At 37.4% G+C, this 19,603-nt stretch overlaps 1 protein-coding gene across 2 annotated transcripts in view; it reads left to right on the top strand.

Moving 5' to 3' along the window:
* Nucleotides 1-19,603, top strand: part of LOC123506853 (protein argonaute-2-like) — a 136,580-nt gene that overhangs the window by 26,657 nt on the left and 90,320 nt on the right. For both annotated transcript variants that reach the window (XM_045259208.1, XM_045259209.1), the window contains exons 4-5: nt 5,171-5,308; nt 12,392-12,584. In XM_045259208.1, coding sequence (XP_045115143.1) covers nt 5,171-5,308; nt 12,392-12,584 — 331 coding nt within the window. The remainder of the gene's footprint in view (nt 1-5,170; nt 5,309-12,391; nt 12,585-19,603) is intronic.

The following is a 19,603-nucleotide window of genomic DNA, read 5'->3' as shown; positions in this document are numbered from 1 at the left end:
CAAATGGCTTCAGAAAGCTTCTAGAATTGCTCCTATTTCACAAATGTTCTCAGAAGGACTTACAGCATCCCCCAAAACAAAGCCTCCCATATGATAATGCTCGCCGTCCACCAACTCATCCTGGTGTCCAGTGCAGTAATCACGATAAGTAGTAGTATCGGTATCGGCCCAATTAGGTGGTATCGGTATCGGAATCAGCCAAAATTTTGGTATCGGTACATCTCTAAATTCTACCTTGGATGATTCTGGGTTGTCCCTCCCTCTTCCTCTCCTGACTATTTCCTTCTTTCTATTAAAATTCTTTGAAATGATGTTTTCTATGCAATTACTGACTTCAACCCTCAGAAGGCTTATGGACCTGATGTGGTCCTGCGTGACATTCACCCTTCTCAACATTTTTTTATTATGCTGACTTGTTCAGCCTATGGCTGCACCAGGAGAAGTAACAACAGAGACAACATTTCACTGCTGAGGTGTAGAGCTTTTCATGACAAATCATCCCATGAAATGCTAGAAAACTGGGTTTGATCATGTGTTCTCCAAAAAGTTGCAGGAGGGTACATGATGAATTATGTCAAGAATTTCATTTCTTCTACAACATTTGTGGTTGTAGATCTAATTTTCAATATGTAGAACGCCACCTCTCCTACTAAACCTCATCTTCTTTTCCTCACCAAAACAACTGTCTGAGGCAACTGACAGTACCCCTTTCTCTGTTCCCTCCTACTTTGTCTATCCTCATTTTCGCTCGAAAGCTGGATGTTGCGTCTATGTGCACAATGACTTGTTCTCATAGCCATGCTCTCGAGTCTTTTAAGTTTTCCATCATCTGGCTTTGACTCAATAGTCACTCTTTAACTAAATTTATCTGTGCTGTTCTATCTCTCCCTTAACTCCTCTGACTGTATTAAATTCTTTGACTATTTAATTTCCAAAGTAGAGCACAATCCGTTCCACTACCCTTTTGTGGAGATCTCCATCCTTGGAGATTTCAATGTTCACCACCAATTTTGGCTTTCCTCTCCCTTCACTGACCATCCTGATGAACTAGCCAACAACTTAGGTAACCTCCATGACCTATTAGAGCAACTGTTGCAACACCTTACTCGTATTCCTGACCGTCTTGGAGATACGCCCAACATTTTTGCTCTTTTCCTTACCTCTAATCCTTCAGTTTATGCTGTTACCCTATCTTCTCCATTGGGCTTCTCCGATCACATTCTCATTTCTGCATCTTTTCCTATTTCTCCAGTCCCTTGTTGTGTTCACTATCTAGCCAGGATATGGATGGAGAAGTAAATGAGAGTTGTTCATAGTCTGTGGTTTGTTAGTGTACACAGAGGGTAATGGCGACAGGACGAGCTGTGTGTATTTACCTAGTTGTATTGTACAGGGTTCAAGCGAGGCTCATAGTGTCCTGTCTCCACATCTCCATTTATCTAGTTTTTCTTTAAAGTTATGCACACTATGTGCTGTAACAATTCCATTATCCAATGCATCTCATCTTTCCACCATTCTGTGTGGAAAACAGTATTTTCCAACATCCTTCACACACTGCTTCATCCTGCTTCATCCTGATCTTCTTTTCATGTCCTCTTGTCCTTCCATCTTCCGTCAACAGCACCATGTCTTCTTTATCTATCTTTTCAATATCATTTATTATCTTATACATTGTTATTAGGTCCATATGTTCTCTTCTATCTTGTAAGGTTGGCAGTCCCATTTCCTTCAGTCGTTCTTCATATGTGAGGTCCTTTAATTCTGGCACCATCTTTGTAGCAATCTTCTGTATCCTTTCCAATTTTCTTATATCTTTTTTAAAGCTCGGAGACCATACCACTGCTGCATATTCCATCCTTGGGCGTATCATGCTTGTGATGATTTTTTTCATCATATCTATCCATGTAATCAAAAGCCACTCTTATATTAGTCAACATCTTATACGATAGTCGAAATATCGTGTTTATGTGTTTATCAGGGCTCAGATTATCTTGTATGATCACTCCAAGATCTTTTTCTTCTTTAGTTGTCGTTATTTGCTCCTCTCCCATCAAATAATTCCATACTGGACAAGCCCAGAATCATCCAAGGTGGAGTTGTTAGCAAAGGTTTCTGAGAAGAGTTCAGCTTTAGAGATAGATCAGATGGCACTGGTGCCATCAAGATGAAGTAGAGGCGGGAAAGATAAAGTTAAGTTATTGGAGAAGTTTTTGGCCAAATGCCAGAAGTCACGAGGAGAGATAGAGTCTGAAAGATTTTGACGTTTTCTATTTATGAAGTAGTGTTTTGCAAGTTGAAAAACAGACTTGCCATGATTCTGGGCAGAAATATAAAGTGCATGAGATTCAGGAGGTAGATTGCTCAAGTACCTTTTGTGGACAACCTCTCTATCAAAATTAGCTTTAATGGAAAAGTTCACAGCTCTTAGACCTCACTGGGAGTAAATTATTGTTTCATTAGTTGTCTAATGCTTCCTATTGGTGCAACAATGGCCATCTACCACACTAGGATTAGAAGTCTGAGATTCAAATTAGATAAAGTTTCAGAGAAGGATAGAATTCGTAGTAGGGTAATTTGGAGATCAAAGCTTTGTGCCAGACTAGGTAAAGTTTTTGATGTCTAAGGCAACAGCAAAAGTGTCATCACGATCTTTAAAAGTTGATAATCAAGACTCACTCAGTGAGTCTTAATTGCCACATGACAATCAGATACAGGATTGTGAAATGAAATATGTTTAAGAATCTTCCTATTGAGGTTTTATTAAAAAAAAGTAGGAGATTAAAGCTATAGGGCTGTAGTTTGAGGGATTAGAACAGTTACTAATTTTAGGAGCTGAATATAGACAAACTTCCATAAGAAAAGATAGAAGTCAAAAGACAGAGTTGAAGAGTTTGGCCAGGCAAGGTGCAAGCACAGAGGAACAGTTTTTGAGAACAATAGGAGGGACCCAATCATGCATATAAGCCTTTGAGGATTTAAACCACCATGAGCAAGGAAAATATCATTGCAAAAATTTTAATTAAATGCATAAAATGGTCAGAGGGACAAGGATAGGAAGGAACAAGCCCAGAATTATCCAAAAGAGGACTATTTAGCTATGGTCTGAGATAATAGTTCAACTTTAAAATCAGATGAGTGGTGCAATCAGTATCAAATAAAGGAGGAAAAGATGAAGTAAAGGTGTTGGAGATGTTTTTAGCCAGATGCCAAGTCTCACGGGGAATGGGATCTCAAAGGATTTTGACATTTTGTATTAATGAAGAGTTATTTGGCAAGTTAGCATGATCCCAGGCAAATACAAAAAAAGCATGAGATTCAGGTGATGGAAGGCTCAAGTATCTTTAGTGGGTAACCTCTCTATCATGTATAGCATGAGAGCAAGCTGTATTAAACCAAAGTTCAAAAGATTTAGGTTGAGAGAAAGAGTAAGGAATGTACACCTCCATGCCAGACACTACTACCTCTATTATTTGTTCAGCAAAGAAAGATGGGTTTCTGACATGTAAGCAGTAGTCATTCAAGGGAAATCAGCATAATACCTCCTCAGGGGCCACCAAATGGTAGAGGCAAAATGCCAAAGGCACCTCCACTGGGGGGATTTTGAGGAGGCACTGGAAAAATAAAAGAAGATACTGATAAGAGAATGTGATTGGAGGAACCCAACGGAAAATAAAAGGCAACAGCATAAGCAGGATTGGAAGTAAGGAAAAGGTCATATTGTTGGTCATATCTTTAAGACAGTCAGGAATTCTATAACGTCAGAGCAACCTCTTGCAGCGAAATGGCATCCATGAACACTTGGAGGGACGCTGACAAGGTTGCTTTCAGGTTGCTCTGAGGTTGCTGGGAACACCACCTCTGGAGGTGTCTTTTATATGCATTTATATTCACAAAACAACATTTCTATTAGCTTTTTACAAGCCTTGCCCCAAGAAAGGATTGTTTTGTCATGCATAAAGTGAAATCTTACATGGAATACCAAAAAATAAAGCAGAGATGAGATGAGCCACAGACGACGTGGGAGACTTGCGGCGACCCGGCCGTTTCTTCTTCTTCTTGTGACCATTTTATCCTGCGTGTTGTCTTTCCCCATGATATTTGTTTCTACTCCTCTATTGCCTGCTATAATGGATATCATATCTTAGTATTCATATACACTCATGCCACGAGGATAACCTTGACTCCGTGGCACTGAGTGACAGTGAATTATTAATGAAATACCGTGGTATTTCATTAGTAATTCACTATCACTCAGTGCCACGGAGTCAAGGTTATCCTCGTGGCATGAGCATATATGAATACTAAGATATGATATCCATTATAGGAGGCAATAGAGGAGTAGAAACAAATATCATGGGGAAAGACAACACGCAGGATAAAATGGTCACAAGAAGAAGAAGAAACGGCCGGGTCGCCGCAAGTCTCCCACGTCGTCTGTGGCTCATCTCATCTCTGCTTTATTTTTTGGTATTCCATGTAAGATTTCACTTTATGCATTACAAAACAATCCTTCCTTGGGGCAAGGCTTGTAAAAAGCTAATAAAAATGTTGTTCTGTGAACATAAATGCATATATAAGACACCTCCAGAGGTGGTGTTCCCAGCAACCTCAGAGCAACCTGAAAGCAACCTTGTCAGCGTCCCTTCAAGCATTCATGGATGCCATTTCGCTGCAAGAGGTTGCTCTGACGTTGTTAAAGAATCTTGGATCCAGCTCCAGGAGCGCTAGAGACAGGCGGGGAGCCAGCCAATCACAGTGAAACTACTGCGTTCAGTCCCTCACCCAGCAAATTCAAACCCAGAAAATTCGCTAAAACGGATGTGGTTGTACGTTATGCGGATTTTTTGGTCTAACTTTATATAGTACGTTAAACCGGAAATTTGTTAAACGAACGTTCGTTAAGCGGAGTATTACTGTACTATGGTTTCAAGTATGCATCAGTTCAATATAGTGAATGTTACTCTTTACCAAACTAAAGACTTGGTAGTCTGTTGCTGATCATTGTATAATTGTTTGGGGTCTTCAGTTTTTTTCCTTATTTATTTATTTTTTACTATTTTTACAATTTTTTCATTAGTCAGCATATAAGCTTCTGTATGGGAGAGATATGTAAGTTATCTTTATATGTATGTAAATGTGTCTGTATCTTTTTTTTATTTTTTTTTTCCAGGTTGATTTACCAGATGGAGGGAGAACTCAAAAATTCATTGTTACACTAAAAGCTGTCAACTGTGAAAACCTCTCAACTTTGACAAATGCACTAAAGGCCAAAACTGCTGACAGGGCAATACCACAGACCATTATACAGGTATGATTTGGATCTGTACAGTGTTTAGTACGTATGTGTGTGTGTGTGTGTGTGTATATATATATATATATATATATATATATATATATATATATATATATATATATATATATATACAGTAAAAGCTCAATTAGTCGGACCTTATGGGGGGAAAACCAGTCCGAGTAAGGTATTTGTCCGACTGTGTGCGATAATGACCCATTTTTACCCTTTTTTTACCATTTATTTTATTTTTTTTATTTTTGTACCTTACTTCACTGTCATTCATTTTACACCCTCTACTGCAATTAGTTGCAGTAGAGGGTGTACTTAATTTTTTTGCAGCATTCTTAATCTCAATCCCTCGAACAGCAACCCCAACTCCCACCTGTTGCCGATGCCACTTCATTACAGCTTCCTCAAGTTTTTCCGATATCCCATACTGCACTCGTTTTCTTTCTAACCATACTATTGGGTGCTTTCCCTATTATCATCACTTTCTGAGATGAATTCCTATAGAGATTGCAGGAGCCAGTGAGTGTTATGGCTGTGAATGGATGACGATGTAAACAAACCAAAGTCCGAACTCGAGAGCGAGTTGTGGCGTCTTTTTTACAGTTCCCCCCATAAAAAAAACTATTATTTCAAAAAATTATTTTGGCTGTTTTACATTTCCTATAGTTAGTTTTATGGTTTTCTAATGTGTTTTAAGTGAAAACAAGATGTTCTACTTAACATTTACGTATAAATTCCCTCTTTATTTTATGAATTTTAGATATGTAAAAAAATTTTTTTTAGCCAAATTCGTCCGGGTATGTACGAAATCCAAGTATTAGGGTCCGACTAATTGAGCTTTTACTGTGTGTATATATATATATATATATATATATATATATATATATATATATATATATATATATATATATATATATATATATATATATATATATATATATATATATATATATATATATATATATATATATATATATATATATATATATATATATATATATATATATATATATATATATATATATATATATATATATATATATATATATATATATATATATATATATATATATATATATATATATATATATATATATATATATATATATGCATCTCTTAGAGAAGTGTATACACACTCAACCCTCCACTGTTATACCCAGTTGGTGCATCTCTCACTGTGCAATAGTCAAAACTGTGATAGCCAAAGTGAAGAATCTATGGTGATAATTCAAATTGACATTAAAACCTCCAAGCTGTAATCTTTTTGTCACTGCATGTTTTTATAATAAGAGGAATCATAACAACATGAATAAAATGCTTCTTGCTGTTGCTGCTGCTCAATTGCCATGCTCCTTTGCATGATGTACTACTTGTAGTTTGTAGGAGATTGTGTAGCTCCATCTTTTTGCTCCTGCTGCCATAACAGTGATGGTGTTGATGTCTTTTATGATTATGAACTTGGTGTTACTCCTCGCTGCTAGATGGTATTGAGTCAAAGTGGTGATCAGCTGATATTTATAAACATGTGTCAGCTTCATGGGTTAGATTTCTTTCATTTTATCAGTAATGTGTTTTTAAAGTGATAATACTGGTAGTGATGATAATACCAGCAATAAGATAATGATGAATGCAGTTAGTTTAGACAAATTTACTGGAATAGATGCATTTTATTATATGCCATCAAATACCGTACCTCATTGTGGACGATTAGGATGTAGATGGATGGGTAGGTTGAGGAAATATGGGAAAAACTACAGTGCTTACTCCAATTTTGCGAGAAATGGGACGGCATTGTGAGTCGCAAATTTGGAAATCGCAAAATTGGAAGTATTATTCCTAAAGGGAAAAAATTGAATATGGTGGACCCCTAGTCCATGGTCGCCTAATTTTTCAATATTTTCCTAATATTTTGCCCATATTTATATCATATATATATATATATATATATATATATATATATATATATATATATATATATATATATATATAGAGCCAGGTATCTTTCCATATGAATGATCACAGTGTTTGTACAATGGCTACGAGAATAAAAAATCTGTCCACCATAGGTTTTTTCTGCTTTTTCAATTTTCTTACTGTTTTTAAACACCATTCTCACTGTTGATTCTCCCACACCAAACTCTCTGGAAATATCACAGTTCTTTTTTCCATCTCTTTTCATCTTAATTATCTTCATCTTCTGCTCCAAAGTTAGCCTAATGTTTTTCTTGGTTGGTGGTGCCATGTCGCACAAAGTCAAGCACAAGGATTCCTCCAAATTTGCAGAGAGAACTCCGTGAAGGTGTACATAAACAAATGGAAGGCAGGAGGGAGCGGGGCAGTGTTGCCAGATGAGCTTCATTGAATTACCGCCAGATTTTTATGAAAACTAGCCAAAAACCACCAAACTATGATAAATATGATATAAGTATGATAATAATATGTATAGTATAATATGATAAATATGAATAAATTAATAAAATATTGCCTATATAATACAGTAATATATAATTTGCGGGAACGCTCTCTCTCCTGCCACCACTCGCAATACCGGGAGAAAGGAGCATGATGGGGAAATTTAAAAAATGGCAATTTTTGGTCCTTGGTCGTAAAATTGGCGTATCGCAAAATTTGAACTCGCAAAATTGGAGTAAGCACTGTATTTCTCAATAAAAGTATGAAGAGAAACTTGCCTATTACGTGACATCATACCATGAAAGTGTTTGAATGATGGGCATTTGATAACAATGATTTCATGTGCAATATAGAAATTTGTGCAGCTTTTTAAGTATGCACGATAGCAGTAAAACGCGATAGCAGAAGGTGCTATAGTATATACAGTGGAGATTCAATACTCGAACGTAACTAGTTCCAAATGGCTGTTCGAGTATCAAAAAGTTCAACTATTGATACCTATAAATCAGGTAATTTGTTCCAATCTTAGCAAAATCTTAAGTTTATAAAAACTTCAGTGTAATTTTTTTATAAATTGATTTGTACATACTGTAAATGAAGGCTGGTGAGGGATAACTTAGAAGAGGAGGGGAGAAAGGTAGGGAAGAGGAGGGAGGTCATTGGAGGACCAGTCATCAGCCATGAAAATGTCTTTGTAACTTTTCTCCTGGTTTGGTTCCTATAAATCCACTAGTGAAGAGCTCTGGCTCACTAACACTTGCACTCTCACCAGATTCTTTATTTTCATCACTAATAAGCCTCTGGTGTCATTGTTTGTTTCTAAATGAGAAATTACTGACAACTCAGAAGAATATTGTTTTCTCAAGACTGTGGCAGGATTAGGGACGTGCAGTGGTATCTAGTATACCAGATTACTGGTATTACCAGTAATACGGTATCAGAACGAGACAGAGGCGGCTGCGAGAAGGGAGATGACAAAGCTTTGTATACAACCAAATGTGCGCCTGTTTGATTATTTATCAGATATTTTCACCATTAATAAGCCTTTGGTGTTAATGTAAGTTTATAAATGAAAAACTACAGACATAATGCATGAGAATATTATTCTGATGAATGCGCCAGCACAACTGGTGGAGGGATGGGACGGAGAGGCCAGGGAGCCTTTGTTTACAACCATGTGTGTGGGTGTTTGACTATCAGATATTTTTTCGAGTATTAAAACAAACTTTTGCGTTTGAGTATTGAAAGTTTTGACTATTTAGATGTTTGAGTATTGAGTCATCTTTGTATTCTTAGACAGTATAATAATGGGATAAAGAGATATGTTCCTGAATGCAGAGTTAAAGAGAGCAAACACACATGGTACAATGCTGCATAGGCAAGAGCTAAAAAGTGTAAGGACGTAGCTTGGAAAAAATTAAGAAAGCAGTGAAATGAAGTATACAGAAGTATAAAGAGGCACAGAATTAATATGTTAGAATAAGAAGGGAAGAAGAGATAAATTTTGTGAAGGATATAGTGGAGAGATGTGAGGAGGCACCCAAGCTTTTTTATAAGTATATAAATGAAAAAATGACAAGAGACCATTACTAAGCTAATTAAGGAAAATAAGACATGAAACAACGGAAGAAATGAGTGAACTCATTAATGAGAGCTTTAAATCAGTATTTAATGAAGAGGGTAAGTTAATAGCATCAAACAACCAAGAGATACAGGAAGAATGCAAAAACAGAAAATAGAGAATTATTAGAAAGGTAGATGTAAGAAAGACAATGGGGCCAGATGGAGTGTCAGAATGGACACTGAGAGAATGTAGAGAACAATTGGTGGAACCAATTTGGGATGTAATCAGGAGCTCTCTAATGGAAGGGAAGGTATTAAGGCAGTGGAAAAGAGCAAATATAGTCCTGATGTACAAAGGAGGAAAAAAGACTGAACCCCTCAATTATTGTATTTTGATGGCTCATAAGATGCATTTTTTCCCTGGCCCCCTCAAAAAAAAAAAAAAGATCAAGCTTCAATATTGAGGCAGTAGTTGGTGGTCAGTCTATGTCAACAAAGGCTATAAATTCAAACCCCAGACATTGTTGCACATTTAAACAAAGTGATGATTGGTACTTCACCACAAAATAACTCTTTCAAGGTAAGAATATATAATATATATTTACTGGTAATTCACATAGAATGACACCAGTCAGGAAGAATTTCCATACATCACATGAACCAAAACAATACAACCAATCAGAAATCTTGAAAGACGCTGCTTTCTTTACAGTGTTACTCCTTGAGGCAAGACACACTTTCACACAATTAAAATTGCACCTATCATTTAACATTCTTACTTTATTTACATGTAATGAAAAAAAATAAATAATGAAGAAAAATCATGATATGAGGGCTGTAGTCTCTCACAGTCAGTGCTGATGCCATATGCCAGGTACATGTTTACATCTCACAACAAGATTGGTACATACAGCCTGTGCAAAAAGTCACCGCATCAAGGGAGGGGCATCGTGACTTTCCAAGTTGACTGTACCTCTCCTGCAACAAAGCCAATAGGGATGAGAGAGATATCGTATCAAATTACCTACAGGCACTATAGGTCAGGACATAAGAAACTGAAAAGGCAAAATACAATTTCTCCCATCTCTGCCTACCTCCTCCACCGACGCTTATCATGGAGGGGGGAAAACAATGTAAACAAACCTTTCTGGCTGTGGCAGTGCAGCCTCTATTTTCTCTCTCTCTCTCTCTCTCTCTCTCTCTCTCTCTCTCTCTCTCTCTCTCTCTCTCTCTCTCTCTCTCTCTCTCTCTCTCTCTCTCTCTCTCTCTCTCTCCCATACTATTTAAAACTTTATTCAATGAATAAGGTTTACAGGGGCATCAGTGAACTTATCTGTGATTATAGGAGCAACCAGTCTTCTGTGGGTGGCTATATTTGTACAATCCAGCTGATCAACAGTTCTAAGTGAGGGTTGGGAGTGTGGTAGGCTAATGTCCCATGGAATGCACCCTCTGAGATAAATATACTTTGTAAGAGCAAGGTTATCTATTTATATTATCTTTTGTTATATTCTATTATGTTTCTGTACAATAATTATGACTTGTAAATACCTTTTTCTTACCTGAAAATTTTTTTTTAAATATGGGTGCTTTTTGGGGGAAGAATGGAATGGATTGATAGTATTTCAATGAAAAAGATTGTTTTGAGATATGAGCTCCATCACAGAACAAAATAAACTCGTATCTCAAGGTACCTCTGTATCGGGAGGAGAAAGATATGTTGAAAGATATGGATTTAGAAGAGGAAGATCATGTGTCACGAATTTAGTAAGCTTCTACTCATGAGTGGTTGACATGTGCAAGAAAAGGGATGGCTGGGAGAACTCATCTACTTAGATCTAAAAAAGGCATTTGACAAAGTCCTACACAAAAGGTTACTGTTGAAACTTGAACAAAATGGAGGACTAAATAGAAGACTTCTGAAATGGATGGCTGACTTTCTAAAAGACAGAAATGAGAACAATTATAAGATTGAAAATTGGCCTGGAAAAGTCTTAAGTCAAATTCTGTAGGGATTAGTATATTCACCAATAATATTTGTGGTATATGTGAAGGATATACTAGGAAATATAGACAGTTATATCAGTCAGTTTGCAGATGATGCTAAATTAATGAGGAGGGTGAATAGAAAAGAAGATTGTGAGGTGCTACAACAAGACTTGGATAAAATAGCAGAAGGGTCACTCACATGGGAAGTGGAATTTAATACAAAAAGTGCAGCACATTAGAATTTGGAATGAACAAAAGAAGGCCAAAGGGAGTTTACTCAATGGGGAATGAAGAAAAGACCTAGGAGTAACCATTGTGGATAACTTGTCACCAGAAAAACACATTAATAGAATTACAGGAAATGTTTATGAACTTTTGAGAAATATGAAGGTGGCATTCACTTATATACATGAAGATATGATAAAAAACAAAACAAAACATAACTAATAAGCTCAAAATTAGAATATGAAACTACAGTATGGTCACTGAACAAAAAAAAAACAAGGAAACGAGAGAGAATACAGAGGACAGCAACTAAGCTTCACCGAAGTTTATAGGTCATAGGATGAAAGGTATGAATACTACATCTTACAAGTTTATAACAAGATATAATGAGGGACCACTGTGTATTGTTTATCATTGTTGTTTATTAGAATATTACTTTGATTTTGCATAAAATAGCATGTTAATTGTTTTTTATATTGATATTTTTCAGGCGTGGAACAGATTGATTGGATTTCCATTATTTTGATAGTTTTTTTAGATATAAGTTTTTCAGGATATGAGCTATGTTATGGAATAAATTAAATTTGTAACCTGAGATGCAGCTGTAATTATCTTCCTGTTACTATGTTTCTTGTTGCCTATTATTTGAAATCTTCCAAGAGATGAATATCTAAACATCTAAAAAGAAAATTAATGGGCCCAATTTTTATCATATTACATATAACTTTTAAGAAGCAGTATTTTGTTTATGTTTTTTTTGTTTACTTATTCTTTCCATCAAGTTGCCCCTCACACTTAAAAAAAGAATAAATAAACTAAACTGCAAAACAGTAGTTCACTGGTGTTGTTAGATTAATGATTTTAGTTATTCTAGTTCTAATTCTTCTTATTTCTCCACAGATGCTGGAAGTGTTATTCCAACACAACATGACTGTGCGGTATGAGAGAATAGGTCGTGATAGAATGTTCTCAGCAGAAAAGGTGTTTGGGGACTCATTTGACATAGGTGGAGGTAAAGAGGCCTTGATTGGTTTTTTTGGCTCTTTAAGGCCTGTTGGCTGGAAAGAAAACACAATGCTTCTGAATGTTGATGGTAAGTATTCAGTCAAAGTTATCTAAGTTTTAGGTTTTTTTCTTTTTCTCTGTGTTAAGCCTAATGACATACTTACCAGCAGCTATCCCCTTCATATGTCATATGAGTAGGCAAGCCCCTCTGGTGCTTTGGCACCCAAGGGGTTTGCACAGTTGGATCCCCCAGCAGAACTAGATCGGGATCGTGGCTAGAGGCTCACCCGTGCCTAGAGCCTCAACCCCGACCTTTACCTCTAACTACTAACTACTGTGGATTTTTTTTTTATAGGGAGGGGTTGCAAGCCCCACCTAGCAAGACCCAGACCTCTTTGGAGGTTTACAATTTAATTTCTTTCATCTTTTGACTGAGGGTTATGTGGTACGAAGTGGGCTAGGTTTTTTTCTTTTAGATGACATAATGAGCAAATTGCAAAACAGTACATTGGCAAAAGCAATGTAAATAATACAACTGTGTGGTGCCTGATATTCATTCTCTCTCTCTCTCTCTCTCTCTCTCTCTCTCTCTCTCTCTCTCTCTCTCTCTCTCTCTCTCTCTCTCTCTCTCTCTCTCTCTCTCTCTCTCTCTCTCTCTCTCTCTCTCTCTCTCTCTCTCTCCACTATCACCCCTAGAAGTACTTGTTCATGTTGCAGATTACTGTCTTGAATTGGTTGTGAGGGTGGCCATGTGGCAAATTTGTAGCAGGGTAATACTCTATAGCAAGACTGCATAAGGTGTGAGATTGCAAGGTATTGGGCACTCAGCAGGATTGCATTTCCTTGCTAAGATTCCACATTTAGGATAGGGGAACACATTTCTGTAAAGAACATTATAAAATTCATCTTCCACAGGTTTAATTTGATGTATATTGTGTAACACATACGCTGAAACCAATAGTAGATAATAGTTTGTGACTCAGCCATGGTTATCTTTTGGCTTGATATTGCACAGTGGAACCTTGGTTGACAAAATTACTAGTTCCTGAAGGATGTTTGTGAACCAAAACCATTTTCCCCATAGGAATCAATGTAAAATAGATTAATCCATTCCTTGACCCCAGTGCTGTGTTTGGGAGCAACTCAGCATGCATCCCGCAGTCCTTACATCACATATACTTTATCAAATGCTTTTGTGCACCTCTCAGCTGGAATAGATAAAGGATTGTTGTTGCTGTAGTAACTGCCTTTAAGTGACAGCAAGACAGCATATGCTGATCTTCCTGATGACATTTATCATGCATCACAAGCTGTCCTGGAGGTGAAGTGCCTCTATGTTGCAATCAACTGTGATGATAAATATGGCTGCACAAACACACATCTCATGGAATCTTATGAATCCTGAGACTTGCCATACCAGCATAGCATCTTGAAAATAATATTTTTCTTGTGTTCCACATTTTTTATTAAGTTCTTTCCGTTTTTATTAGTTTGGATTGAACAGTTGTGTTATTTTCAAGATGCTTTGCTGGTATGACTCTTAATTTCAATGGTAATACAGGCAGCCCCCGCTTAACGAAGGGGTTACGTTCCTAAAAACACTTCGTTAAGCGAAACTTCGTTAAGCGAACTGATTATAACAAGTTTAACCCCTGACTTGAACTTCCATTGAGAGTAAGCAAAGCGAGAGTGCATCATAGTATAGTGAAAGGTTTAATGAAAGTAAAAATTATAAAGTTTAACATTTAGGCAGTTAGATTTAATTTAAGTCATTATAATGTACACTAATGTATGTATGTATGTAACTTTATAATGTTGATGATCTTAAATTTATGAAGGGAGGGAGAATGAAATGGGAAAGACACTTACTGGCAACCTGTGGAATGTAAACAAAGGCCGCATCATTGTACTGCATACAAAACTTATGTACCACATTTCCACAAGGCTTTCCATTTTATCCATTGTAGAGTCACGAGTTCAGGTGATTCTTTTAGCTTGCAAGGAAGATACAGTCTCACCAGCCTTCTTAATAGAGTCTGCTGACTTGTAAATAGTAGAGACAGTAGATGGAGTCAATGCTTTAGTTTTCTCGCCTCTCTCGTGTCTGTGAATAATATCCAGCTTCACTTCGAGAGTAAGAGACTCCTGGTCTTCTTAGGAATGCTAGGCGGCATTGCAGGGCGTTTTGGTGGTAAGTTGAGGGAGTGAAGACGAGTTGCTGCTGACGCTGTTATGGGAGTGAGTGGTGCGTGTGTTGTCCACGAGAGGCTTGATCTTGATCTTGATTCTACAGGTGTCCCAGGGTTTCTCCTGAGACAGGCCTTAGTATTTGCAGCTCCTGGTGTATTCAAAAGCTTATCGGCTTGGGTGATACAGCGGGGCTTTCAAACTTGGAAAAATTATTTGGATAAAACTTCATTATAGCGAGTTTGGTGTTCATTAAACGAGCAGATGGTAGTAAAATGAAATCTTCGTTGTAGCGAAATTTTGTTGTGTGAACCTTCGTTAAATGGGGGTTGCCTGTACATTTAGGTCTCTTAACATGACTCACTAAGAGTGCGTTTACACCAAGTGAATTGAATCGATTCAATTCATGGAGAATCATTTTAATTGAGTCATTTTGAATCTGCATAGTTCCAACTGATTGAGTCTGAATACAGCTGATTCACATCATTCAGATGATGAAGTACTAAGGCAGCCTTTGGGAAGTATGGACATATTAGCTTTTGCAGAAATTAGCAGTGTTACAGTGGCTGAGGAAGTGTTGGCATAGGCATCAGTAATGAATATGGGTGCATGCAATTAATTCTAGAAGAACTGAATTTGGGAGCTTTGGACATTTATTCCCAGATTTGGGCAATAGTCTAGAGAGGTTTTAGGATTTCTTTAGGATAACAACAGAATAAATTAAGACGTTGGTGGAGCCTATCGCCAACAAGAAGTACTAAGCCTACAACAGAAGCCATGTGAGTTAGTGACACAGAGAATACTTTGTCTCGCCAGGTGGAGCTGTCGAGTGGCAGGACAGAATGATCCACTGATGCATACATTCACCACGGATGAAATGGGCGCACCAGTTGATAACATATCACATCTACTCTTTATTTAGGCTTAATGATATACAGAGGATATTAAAACACATTAAGCTATGTTAATTCTATTATTTTGTCATTAACTTTTACTTTGTGATGTGCCACACTGTAGTATTTAACCCCTTCAATACGGTGACGCCTATGTGGGCGTCGTGAAGCCCCAGTAGCAAATACGGTGACGCCTATGTAGACGTCATATTTCTTTTCTGAGCTTTCTTCAGTTCAGTTGTCCCGTATAGTGTGTTGTGACACACACACACACACACCGCCGTGCTGAGAGAGGACGGCTCGTCTCGCTGCGACAGGAAGAAAGAAAATACCTATGGTATTACAGGGTAACTCTAAGTTTTGTGTCCGTAAATGTCCTACTGTCTCTTAGTGTTGAAAGTGAGTGATATGGAGAGTGATCCCTGAGAGGGGAGTGTGGACGGTGATCGCTCTGGCCGTAATCAGCTGACAACAACAAAAATGGCGTCCAGGCAAACTAGAGACTTCGAAGGTTTTATTACTACGCCAAAAGGACTGCAGAAACTTGACATGGATGCAAGAATCCAGGTGCTGGAGAGTAAGTTCCTAAGCATTTTGTCAATAGAAGAAAAACTGGATAGAGTTCTAGCCGAGAATGATTCATTTAAAAAAGAGATCTACTTGTTAACGCTAGAGAATAAAGAGCTGTTGAAGGAAAAAGTAGAGATGGAGAAAGAAAACCAACAACTAAGGAAACAATGTGAAGAAATGAAGGCTAAACTCATGGAAATGGAGATAAAAATATCCGAAGGGGACTTGAAGAAAGAGGAATGTCTTAATCTAATTGACACTAGGATGAAAGAAGTGAATCATGAACATCTGGAGGTACAAAGGTCGTTTAGGGAGATAGTAAAAAAGCAGGAAGAGGAAAATAAAGGGATTACGCAGAGGGAAATGGTAAAGGCACTAAAGGAAAATGAGTATGTGGTGAGAGATATCGCTGAAAAAAAAAATGTGTGATCATAATAGGATTGCGGGAGGAAACTAACAGGAACTGGCAGGACAGGAGGGATAAGGAAAATGACAAGATTAAGTCTTTACTGAACAAGATCTCTGTGGAAGAAGAGGACCTATATGCTGAGGTAGAAGAAAGTGTGAGATTGGGAGCTTTTGAGGAAGGCAAGAATAGACCATTAAAATTGAAATTAAAGTCTCAGGTGGCAGCGGAGGCCTTGTTGAGGAGGGCTTGGAAACTTAAGGACTCTGAGGAAACCAAAACAATTTACATAAGAAGAAATATGTCACAAGATGAGAGAATGAAGATGAAGGAGCTAGTATCTGAAGTGAAGGAGAGGAATGACGAAAGAACAGAGGAGGAAAAGATCAAGTTTTTTTGGAGGATGAGAAATGGGAGGCTAAAGAAGTGGTGGATAAAACAGACGGAATAGGCATTACATGGAAGAACGAGACTAGGAATGGAATAAAAGTGACTTACACGAACATAGATGGATTTCTGTCTAAGAGGCTAGAATGTATGGATTACCTAAGAAATAACGAACCGGACATAATGTGTGTAGTGGAAACAAAGCTAAGGCCGAAATAAAGCTAGACTGGTTTGTTGTAAAACACTACAAAGTATGGAGAAATGATAGAAAAATAAAGGTGGTGGTGGTATAATGGTTCTTACTAAGGAAGATCTGATAGTGAAGGAGGTGAACTATAGTAAGAGAAATGAGGAAGTGATAAGTATGCTTATAACAGATGGCAAGAGGGACATTAATATTATAACAGTATACATACCACCCAGAACCAGTGCTTGGGAATATGAACAGTACCAAATGGTGATGAGAAATACTCTAGACAGAATGAAGCAAGAACTCAACAGAAAGGATAGAGTGATGATAGTTGGAGACTTTAATTGCAAAGAAATAGTGTGGGAAGACTACGAAGTGGTGAATGGTGGTGAGTGGGCAGAAGAATTGTTAAAGGTAGCAACAAATAACTTGATGACACAGTGGGTGAGATCACCAACAAGGTGCAGGGGACAAGATGTTGCAGCAAGGTTGGATTTGGTATTTACCAGGGGAATCTCTCTAAAAGAGGAAATTGAACATGAAAGTCCCTTGGGGAAAAGCGATCATGATGTCCTAAGCTTTGAGCTGGATACAGAATTAAGCACGAATAAGATTGTGGAACGCAGGAGGAAAAATTAAATTATACTAGGGCAAATTATAACCATATAAGGGAGTTCTTTAATGAAATTGACTGGTCCGTGGTATACCAGGAAAGAGATATGCAATTGAAATACGATAAATTTATGGATTTGTATAACTCTGCTGTGAAAAGTTTGTGCCATATTACAGAAAGAGGACTTTAAATAATAAACAGTGGTTTAATAGAAATTGTGAAGAAGCAAAAAGAACAAAGAAAAGGCATGGAAGAAACTTAAGAAAACAGTGATGTATTATCAAGGAAGGCTACAAAACAGCAAGGAATAGATATGTTGAAGTAAGGAGAACAGCACAGAAGGAATATGAACAGAGGGTGGTGGAAAACTGTGATAGTGACCCAAAATGTTTTACAAATTCATAAATGGAAAACTAAATAAAAGGGAGGCAATAGAAAAGGTAAAAACGGGAAGAAGTATATGAAGATGCTGGAGAGATAGCTGAAATTTTGAACGACAACTTTTGCAAAGTGTTTACAAAGGAGGAGCATTTTATGGGAGGAAGGCCTACGGAAATAAAGCAAATGCAGGACATCATGGTTACTAAGGAAGATGTAAGGAAAATTATAAGCAATCTGGATATTAATAAATCAATGGGGCCTGATGGCATATCTGGGAGGTTGCTAAAAGAATGTAAGGATCAATTGTTGAACCCCATATTTGATATTGTGGAAACCTCCATACGAACAGGATTAGTCCCGAAAGAGTGGAAAAGAGCTGACATTGTGCCTATATATAAGAATGGTAGTAGAATGGAACCGCTAAATTATAGACCAGTATCGTTGACTAGTATATTGTGCAAGGTATGTGAAGAAGTAATTAAAGCTAAGTGGAGTGAGTATCTAGAAAGTGAAAACATTCTGAGTGAAAGGCAGTTTGGTTTCAGAAAAGGAAGATCGTGTGTATCCAATTTATTATGTTTTTATTCAAGAGTGACTGACATACTACAACATAGAGAGGGATGGGTGGATGCTATCTACCTGGACTTGAGAAAGGCCTTTGATAAAGTACCACACAATAGACTGATGTGGAAACTAAAGATGACTGGAGGAGTAAATGATAAACTAGCAAAATGGATGGAAAATTACTTAATGGGAAGAGAAATGAGAACAGTGGTGAGAGGAAAGAAGTCCGAGTGGAAGAAGGTAACCAGTGGAGTTCCACAAGGGTCAGTGCTGGGTCCCATCATGTTTTTGATTTATGTTAATGATATGCCAGTAGGAATTGACAGTTATATGAACATGTTTGCGGACGATACTAAAATTATGAGGAGAGTAAAGAATGTGGAAGATTGTAACAAGTTACAGGAAGATCTTGATAAAATATATGAGTGGAGTAAAGAGTGGCAGATGGAATTTAATATAGACAAGACCCATGTTATGAAAATGGGAAGAAGTAGATACAGACCAAACTGGGATTACAGACTGGGTGATGAGAAAATTAAAGAGACCAATGAGGAGAAAGACTTAGGAGTAACCGTGCAAAACACTTTGTCACCGGAGAAACACATTAACAAGATTTTTTGGAAAACATACAACATGCTTCAAAATATTGGCCTTGCATTCCACTACCTAGATGAAGGAATGATGAAGAAGATATTATGTACCTTAATAAGACCCCAGCTAGAATATGCAGCATGTGTCTGGTCACCGCATATGAAGAAAAATGTGAAGAAGGTAGAAAGGGTACAAAGGCTGGCAACAAGGATGGTACCAGGACTCAGGAGTTAGACTATGAGGAAAGACTGAGGAAGCTGGGGCTGACCACATTAGAAGAGAGAAGAACAAGAGGAGACATGATAACTATGTATAAATTGGTGAA

The sequence above is a fragment of the Portunus trituberculatus genome, chromosome 21, assembly GCF_017591435.1.
Source record: "Portunus trituberculatus isolate SZX2019 chromosome 21, ASM1759143v1, whole genome shotgun sequence".
In the NCBI taxonomy this organism is placed as follows: domain Eukaryota; kingdom Metazoa; phylum Arthropoda; class Malacostraca; order Decapoda; family Portunidae; genus Portunus; species Portunus trituberculatus.
The sequence above is the reverse complement of the archived record's forward strand: the minus strand, read 5'-3'. Positions and strand labels throughout refer to the sequence as shown.